The sequence below is a fragment of the Macrobrachium rosenbergii genome, chromosome 43 (genome assembly GCF_040412425.1).
Source record: "Macrobrachium rosenbergii isolate ZJJX-2024 chromosome 43, ASM4041242v1, whole genome shotgun sequence".
NCBI lineage: Eukaryota > Metazoa > Arthropoda > Malacostraca > Decapoda > Palaemonidae > Macrobrachium > Macrobrachium rosenbergii.
Genome location: NC_089783.1, coordinates 45,449,125 through 45,459,042, shown reverse-complemented (window position 1 = coordinate 45,459,042; position 9,918 = coordinate 45,449,125). Strand labels below are relative to the sequence as shown.

At 36.4% G+C, this 9,918-nt stretch overlaps 1 protein-coding gene across 1 annotated transcript in view; it reads left to right on the top strand.

Annotated features, from left to right (window-relative positions):
* The first annotated feature begins 1,096 nt into the window (after positions 1 to 1,096).
* LOC136829058 (cilia- and flagella-associated protein 251-like) overlaps positions 1,097 to 9,918 on the top strand; it is a 13,970-nt gene continuing 5,148 nt past the window's right edge. The window contains exon 1 of the mRNA XM_067087442.1: positions 1,097 to 1,183. Within this exon, the coding sequence (XP_066943543.1) occupies positions 1,097 to 1,183 (87 nt within the window). The remainder of the gene's footprint in view (positions 1,184 to 9,918) is intronic.

The window sequence follows — 9,918 nt, the reverse complement described above, 5'->3', positions numbered from 1 at the left end:
ATCAATAACCTAGACATCTGGACCAGGCTAAAAATCAAAGGTATTATTGTTTTGCAAACAGTTTTAAAATGGCAGAGATGGTTTTGAAGAGATTATTATTATTATTATTATTATTATTATTATTATTATTATTATTATTATTATTATTATTATTATAATAATAAAATGACTGTTGTCATGTGTTCTTGTGGATCTAAGCAAAAAGAGCCTTGAAATTCTGTAGTATGCTTCACCTGAAGTCTCTTCAATTAAGACCGTCTACGGATATTTTCGACAAATAGGCTCATGGGATGGAAATGGCAAAGTTCAAAGCAGTAAATTGACCTTATATGTAAGTAATCACAACTGAATATACAAATTAGACTTTATCAGAGTTAAGATTTGTACTCTCATTGGATATTGATAAAACTGTGCAGTTACAATCTTTATATAACTGTTGTAAGTTTCCTGGAAAGCACATTAACTAATAAGAAAAAATGTTTACAAAAATAACAATAAATATGGAGAACCTAAATTCAAAACCAAAATAACCATAATAAGAATTGTTATGAATATTTTTACTTATAATCAAAATTTTTGCTGATAATAAACTTATTAAAACATTAGAATGAATTCATTTTGGAAAATTAGTGTTTAGATAAAGTCAGGAATAATAGTTTGAAAATATAATGTTACCATAATGATGCTGAATTACATGTGTTGACGAAAGCGAACGCATATTAGCATACAAATACTACAGTCTGAATTTATGATACTACCCCTGGCTTTGCTTATAAGGTTGTTCTGCTGTTTAAGAAATAATTCTCAGAGCTAGGCAATACAATATTTTTTTTTTAAGGAATGTATACGTATTTTATTTAACAATTACGCAGTCAGTCTAGAATTTCTAAATCAAGATCCATAGAATTCTGTATCAAGATCCCAGGAATTCTAAATCAAGGTCCACAGGATCCTTTTGAGTTTGCCGTGTATGTAAACATACCCACGAAAATATAAAACCCTCATCGGTGAGAAAGTCAGAAGAAACAAAAGATCGGCCACATGAGTAGTGAGAAGAAAGACCAAAGGGTTTTGGGGGTTGGGGGCGGGGGGACAAATGACCCACATAAACCGTAGAGGGACAAAGAAGGATCAAGAGGAAGAGGGAGAAGAAGAAGAAGAAGACGAAGAAGAAGGAAAGGAGGTCTCGGCAGTTGAAAGAGGACGACCACAAGAGAGAGAGAGAGAGAGAGAGAGAGAGAGAGAGAGAGAGAGACAATGCAGCGCCGACCTCCACAACACTTCAGCCGCGTCTGAATGAAGGGATGATGGTCGAACAAGCGGTGGTGATGAGCCGCGACGCGAGGACAAAACCCTTACCGGGAAGTCGGCCAACTTATGGGGCCACAATTACGGCTAATTGAAGCCCCCTCCCCTTCTCCCACCCCCTCTCCCCAATCCCCTCCCCAACCCCCTCTCCATCCTGGAAGAAGATATGATCTTAGGACCTGCTGCATGAGGACTTAGAAGAAGAAGAAGAAGAACTAGAAAAAAATTTACTTTCTTTTCTCCCCTTCTTCCGCCTCCCCTCCTCCTTCCCAAACCCCCCAAACCACCCTTCCCCCCACCCCTGGAAGAAGAGAGGATCTTAGGACCTGCTGCATGAGGACTTAGAAGACGAAGAAGAAGAAGGACTAGAAAAAAATTACTTTCTTGAGGAGGACCCAGGGACGGATGGAATCAGGCGAAATATAGGAAGAGGAGAGAAAAAGGGATAACTATTTGAGGAGGAGCGAGAGACAGAATGAGGTGTAATAGGAGGGAGAGGAAGAAAGAGAGAACTGTCGTTATTCTGAAGTTAAAAATGGGTTTTTTTTCTTTATTTATGAAAAGGATAACGCGCCTTTCCCCGGCATTACTTTTCAAGCCAACAGGATGCAAGCGATTTGATTTGATATTTTGATAGTTATAGATGAGAGAGAGAGAGAGAGAGAGAGAGAGAGAGAGAGAGAGAGAGAGAAATCAGTCCAGGGTTTATTGTGCGAGGTTAATATCAAGGATAATTTTCATCTAACTTCCAGTTCAGCAGTCTTCACGAAAAGATAGTAAAAAAAAAATATAATCATCACAGATGTGATGGACCAGTGAGGAAAGATATTTGGGGGTCTTTATTTTTACTTTATTATCTGCATTTCAATAGATCATGTGCCTATGTGCAGTTTTTAATTTCATTTTAATTCGTTCATCATCGCACTGAATGATCTATTGCGTCCTGGTGCTTGGTCTCAGGCCTAGACCTAGTATTTTAATCTAACCCTTCGGACCAGCCCCATGAGAGCTGAAAGTTACCTCAGTGGTCTGGTTAAACTACTTTTATATAATAATAATAATAATAATAATAATAATAATAATAATAATAATAATAATAATAATAATAATAATAATAATAATAAGGTTTCCTCAAAGAAATTTGTGAAGCGAATTTACCGGAGATTACTAACCAAACAGGTTAGCATCTGTTTTAACTAAAGCTCCATGCTGCACCCTCTTTTTAGCCTTTTAATTTATCTCCAGTCTCGCCTCCGTTCTTCCATCTTGCTGTCCAGCCACTCTAACTCCCTCCACTTCACAGTCTTCGGCGCAGAATAGCGGAAAGTTCCCAAGTGCCGGAGTTCGTTTCCCAATTTTTAAAAATGAAATCAAATCAAATCACCCATTTGGAAATAAGAACTCTGTACCTGAGTTTTGGGATTGCAAAAGGGCCACACGATTAGTTAAGGTGTCTGTTGGTTAAAATCTTGACAACAGACCTTAAAACCTTGGTAACGTGAGCCCTTACGGGTTGCCACTCATGCAGCATTAGGCATACGATCTCAATCTTATTTGGAGCGGTTGGAGTTAATTCCTCTACTTCTTCCTTCTTTATCATCCAGGTTAGAATGAAGTTTTATCTCGGGGACAAGTATGACGTCATTGGTTTCGTCATTCTTTAGAGCACATTACACTGGCTACCTTGTCAGGCTCGCCTTACACTTATCACTCATTAGAGAAGTGCCCTGGAAAACTAACTAAAGTCATCAACATCAGTGCGAGTTTCCTATTCCTCCCCCATCACACACACACACACACACACACACAAACACGCACAAATGTTTCCGGCCCTTTAAAAACCTCTGAAATGGTTGCTTCTATTTGTTTTTTATAGCCATCGGAGAAAGTTATACAGTACCTGGATCAGATTCCCATCTGTCAAATTATAAAACTATTACTGTTTCACTCTCATTCTTTTGACTTCGGCCTTGAAGAGCTTCGAGAACCTCGAAAATAGCGCCTCAGCGCATCAGGACCTATGAGGAACGAAATTTCCAAAGTACCACCAATGTTATTGCAGCACAATCAACAAGCCCCTTCCCCACCCCCATCCCCCTTTCCCCAAAAGCCCTTCCTCGCCCAACATGACACATTTCTCCTAAAAGCCTAAAAAAAAAAAAAAATATAGGTAAATAAATAAATAAAAAAGATAAATAAATAGAAATACCTAGTCTAAAATATCTAGTCTAATAGATAGCACTGTATTCAATTTGTTTTCAATATACTTCGAAATTAATTCTGCTTCACCTGAATCAGGATATTTCCATCTGTCCAAAAGTTTAATTACAATGGATATTCCAGCGAAAAAAAAATAAATAAAATGGCAATTCTGTCGAAAACTGTCGAAACTTGGTCAGGTTTTTCCAAGGACTTAACAGCGGTGAAAATGTTTAGGGTTATCTAAATTACTCCAGTAATTAAATGTTATTTGCTTCAGAGTTCCTTTTAGGCTTTCTTTTCCTGCTGTTAATATACGCGGTCACATTAATTGAAGTACAGTTGTTTAATATCCTTGGGAATAACTTATACCCAAGAGGAATTAATTACGCTTGGTAAGTGCTTCGTCACCAGTGAATCCCACTAATCAAGAAGCACTTATCACTTATAATTCCTCTTGGTGTAAGTAATTTCCTATACATATTGACTTGAATATAACACTATATTTGTGGCTTAATGTTTATGAATATAAAAAATGTCACGGTTTATGTGAAAAACAAGTAAAAAATGCGCCTAAGTTTCTTCGGCGCAATCGAGTTTTCTTTACAGCCGCTACAGCGTATAATCAAGGCCACCACAAATGGATCTATCTTTCGGTGGTCTCGCTATAATGCTGTATGAGCTGCGGCCCACGAAACTTTAACCAAGGCCCGGTGGTGGTCAATCCTGCATCGTTGCCAGAAGCACGATTATGGCTAACTTTAACCTTAAATAAAATAAAAACTACTGAGGCTAGAGGGCTGCAATTTGGTATGTTTGATGATTGGAGGGTGGATGATCAACATACCAATCTGCAGCCCTCTAGCCTCAGTCGTTTTTAAGATCTGAGGGCGGACAGAAAAAGTGAGGACAGAATAAAGTGCGGACGGACAGACAAAGCCAGCACAATAGTTTTCTTTTACAGAAAACTAAAAACTGATAACTTTGCATACATTGGTAGGCCTTACCACATGACAGTTCATGATTATGTGTAGCAATTCACTACTACTACTAGATTCTCAGTGTCAGAAATAAGACGTGATTGCAACAAATATATTCTAATATGCGGCCCTTCAGTTTTTTGTAATGTTACTGAAAAGTAACATTTGTTAATTTATTTTTTATTTTATTTTAATAAGTGATCTCTTCTTTCTGTATTTCTCATTGCCTTCTGTTACTTCTTTCTGATGAATACCATATTCTTTGCAAGCCTGAATGTCAAATTAACGGCCCTTGTGGGCTTGTTCCATAGGAATAAGGTTCATCTTCTGAATAGTAATAATAATAATTTCTTTAAAACCCGTATACTGAATAAGATGCAACATAAATACAAAGTTTCTCTTGTTGCTGATTGTGTTCATTTGTCTCAGATGGAATAGATCAGGAAGTGGTTGAACTCGGTCAGCAAAATTAGTAATTTACTAATTAGCCAATCTCATGGTGATTTTAAATTCCGCGATTTGCTTTGCGTAGGAAAATGAAATCATCTTGATTAAATTACACTGTTTGTTATAAAATTAGTAACACAACCTTGATCATATATTCTCCTTGTTCCCATTTAGATTCGAAATCTTTCCTTCAAGTAACACTGGTGTCATATAAGAAAGCTCCTTTGGGAATGTAATAATTTCCGCCACAATAAGTAATTTCTTTTCCCTTCCTTTCTTCTTTTTTTTAACTTAAAGTATCGCTACTGTGCTTAGTAAATGGTCCTACAATTTTGCGTTTGAAATTTAATATTTTGCGAAGTCTCATTGTACGACTGAATGTTAATTTAGAATGAGAAATTTCACAAAAGGGCTTCACTAGGGCTTCATTTTATGATAAGCCACTAGCGGATGGGGAGGGGGGGTACCTGAGCACGTGTCCCCCATATGAAAAATAATGATAAAATAATAATAATATTTAAGATTTAGATAATAACATAAATAAATAAAAATGGGAAAAAATAAAAAATCGATTAAAGAAAAATATATATATATATATATATATATATATATATATATATATATATATATATATATATATATTATAAATATATATCTATGTATACATATATACATACTGTATGTTTGTATGTATATGAAAATTGGTGGCCTCCCCATCAAATTTTTCTGGATCCACTAGTGTGTTTAGCATATACCGATTAATAAATCATAACTCTTTGGCTAAAATCTGATAATATTGTTAGGTAGATAAATCGTGGAGAATAATTTCAGAGTTGTGTCGATGAGATAAAATATTCAGAATTACATTATGTACAGACCTGTCTGAAGTCACTACTGCGTCCCAGGTCGATTTGACAAAGGGAATTGTGGAGGCTTCCGAATGGTGTCTATATTTTGTAATTCGTTATCTTTTACCTCACTGTGGATTTGTTACAGTAAGATTAAAAGATTCGGAGCTCACGATTAGAAGTTATTATAAAGAGAAAAACACACATACAAGATTTTATTTTATTTTAATTTTTCTTTTTATAGTTAAGGCCATTTTAGTTTTCTGTAAAAGACAACTATTGTGCTGGCTTTGTCTGTCCGTCCGCACTTTATTCTGTCCGCACTTTATTCTGTCCGCACTTTTCTGTCCGCCCTCAGATCTTAAAAACTACTGAGGCTAGAGGGCTGCAAATTGGGATGTTGATCTTCCACCCTCCAGTCATCAAACATACCAAATTATCTGTTAAAAGGAAAGTCGTGATCGGGTTTCTGGCAACGATATAGGATAGGCCACCACCGGGCCGTGCTTAAAGTTTCGTGGGTCGCGGCTCATACAGCATTATAACGAGAACACCGAAAGATAGATCTATTTTCGGTGGCCTTGATTATACGCTGCAGCAGCTGTACAGAAAACTCGATTGCACCGAAGAAACTTAGGCGCATTTTTTACTTGTTTTTTTAAAGTGCTCTATAACGACTATCACTCTTCCAGCTGGTAGCATACAATTGATTTGAGAGAATATCTGTTAAAAAAAGAAATATGTTAACAGAGTCAAACGAAACGCTGCAAAACATCACACTCTCTTCCAACAAGAGCACGAAAGTCTGTTTCTTGCTTAATGAGTTTCCAACAGTTAACGTGTCCCGCGCGTTTCTCTGCCAGGAGTGATTGGAATAGTTTCATTACTCACACTTGCATTTGCTGCTGCTTCCAGATGAGTTTTCTTTTCCTCGTTACTTGGATATTCTTTCAATTGAACTGTCTTCAGTTCAGGCACACCAGAGTGCCCCCTGTGTTTATGAGTTTTGGACGAGTTTTCTTTGCCTCTCGACGTGGATATTTTTTCAACTGAACTGTCTTCAGTTCAGGCACACCAGAGTGCCCCTGTGTTTATGAGTTTTGGTCGAGTTTTCTTTTCCTCGTTACGTGGATATTCTTTCAGTTGAACTGTCTTCAGTTCAGGCACGCCACAGTGCCCCTGTGTTTATAAGTTGCGTTGTATTGAATATTAAATTTAGGCCAAATGCCAAGCACTGGGTCCTAGGAAGTCATTCAGCGCTGAAATGGAAATTGGAACTGAAAGGTTTGAAGGGTGTAACAGGAGGACAACCTCGCAGCTGCATCATGAATCAATTATTATGAGAGGGTTGAAAGTAAGGTGAAGAAAGAGAATATGAAAGGAGGCAAAGTAAACGGAACGAAAGGGGTTGCGGCTATGGGCCGAAGGCACGCTGTAAAGATAATTAATTAATGCCTGCAGTGCACCGCATGAGGTGCACTGACGGAACTACCCCTCTACGGGCCGCCCCCCTTGTTTATGGAGTACATAGAAATTGTTGCATAGATTTGCATATCTGTATATTTCTAAATGCATATGCGCTGTGCTCATACAAATCGTGAATTGCCATACTGTCACAAATGTGTGTTATAGAATTAAGAGTCTCACCAACCAAAAGCTCACTCGACTACTTACATGGGCTCCAGAAGACCAGCATATAGGAATCTTCTTAAAATACATCCACACACTGTATTCTAATGTAATGATATGATTTAGAAATGCTAGTCTGGGTGGACTTCATGATTATGCTGCGTTATGCTTTATCATTAGGTGATATAGGCTACATCGCTCTGTGATAAGACAGGCATTTATATCAAGTGTAGAGGTTAGTGTTTTATTTTTATTTTTTTATTGTTTTTTTTTTTTTTTTTTTTTTTTTTTTTTGACACACAGCGCCTAGATGAGTGCGACTGATTGCCTTTCCTGGACGCATTTTCTCGAGACGTAACCGAGCACCGAGACCTTTCCTTGAAACAAGCGGGACGCCATATCTTAAAAACCAACATAGAATTTTCTTGAAAATAATCTCATTATGTTTCCCACACCGAAATTACTAAGGCGGTATTAATTTCACCTAACCTAAGCCTAACCTAAACCTAACCTAGGGGCATGCCAAAAAAAAAAAAAACACGGGGCTGGTGCAAGCTTACAGCTCAGGAGTTTGCATGCCTCGATGAAAGTGAATTCTGTTTCTCATATACAGTACGCCTTTCCAAGGCGAAATAAGGGTTGCCAACCCATTTGAAGTTACTGCCTGCAAATACCTCTTTCAGAGGTTATCTTTATAGTAACCCCGTAGGGGTGAGGGCTAGCGCCGCCTGTTCGCCTCACACAATGCACTGTATGCATTCCTTAATATTCTTTGCAGCGTCCCTTCGGCACCGAGCTTCAGCCCCTTTTACTGTGCCTCCGTGCATATTCTCTTTCTTCCATGTTACTTTCTACCTTCTCCTAATAATTGATTCATAGTGCAACTGCGAGATTTTCCTCCTGTTACACCTTTCAAACCTTTTACTGTTAATTTCCGTTTCAGCGCTGAATGATTACGTAAGTCCCAATGCTTGGCTTTTGGCCTAAATTCTATATTTAGTTCAATTCAATTAATGTTCTTTGCAGCGTAACTTCGGCCCCTAGCTGCAGCCTCTTTCATTATTTTTACCGTGACTCCGTGCATATTCTCTTTCTTCCATGTTACCTTCTACCCTCTCCTAGCAATTGTTTCAACATTATTCTCAGCGCTGAATGACCTCATAGGTCAAAGCATTAGGCCTTTGACCTAAATTCTCTGTTTCAATTCAGATCTTTACAGAAGAGTTTGGCTATTAGGATTATTATTAATTACTTTATTATATTTTACGCTATTTCATGTCAAATTTTGTCGGCTTTTCTTAACTTTACCAGCTTTTAGCTCATGAAAAACTTTATTGATTGTGCTTCAGTACCTTCCAACAGTTTTTGCATAACTGATTTGAGGACTAGACGTAAACTAACAATCTGAGTTCTGTTCTTATCATAAAACAACCATTAATATATTCTTCTGTAGCTTGTTTTTTCATAATTCGTGCTCACATAAACAAAACCATGCAACACATTTTGTGGGAAACACAATGTGATCTCTAATTAACATAATCTTCTTTAGTTTTTTAATTCATGCTCGCATACACACAAAGACATAATGCGTTTTGTAAAATACATATACATACATACATACATACAAACATACATACGCGCTTGAAATCGCTGAAAATAACTTATTTCACAAAAAATTATATAATCTTTAGTTTTTTTTTTTAATTCGTGCTCACATAAACACAAAGATATAATACGCTTTGTAAATTTTATGTACATACATACATACAAACATACGTACATAGGCACTTGAAAGCGCTGAAAGTAATTTATTTCCCAAACAACATGAATTCGGAATAATTAATATATTCTTCTTTAGTTTTTTCATTCATGCTCACATAAACACAATGCTATATATATATTCTGTAAATTACACATACATACATACATGCATACATACATACATAAATGTATACGCACTTGAGAACGCTGAAAGTAATTTATTTCCCGAACAACGTTATTCAAATTAATATATTCTTCTTTAGTTTTTTCACTCATGCTCACGTCAACACAAAGATATAATACGTTTTGTAAATAACACATACATACATACATACATACATACATACATACGTGTATACGCATTTAAGCGCTATCAAATGCGTATACGTGTATACGCATTTGATAGCGCTTAAAGTTATTTATTTCACAAACGTGAGTTCAGATCAATATATTCTATATTTTTTTTATTAATTCTTGCTCACATAAAAACAAAGATATAATACCTTTTGTAAAATACACATACATACATACATACATACATACATACATACACATATATATACATACGCGTATACGCACTTGATAGCGCTTAAAGTAATTCATTTCACAAACAACTTGATTTCAGGTTAATATATTTACATATTTTTTTATTAATTCTTGCTCACATAAACACAAAGATACAATACGGTTTGTAAAATACACATACTTACAGTACATACATACATATTTACATACATACTGTACAT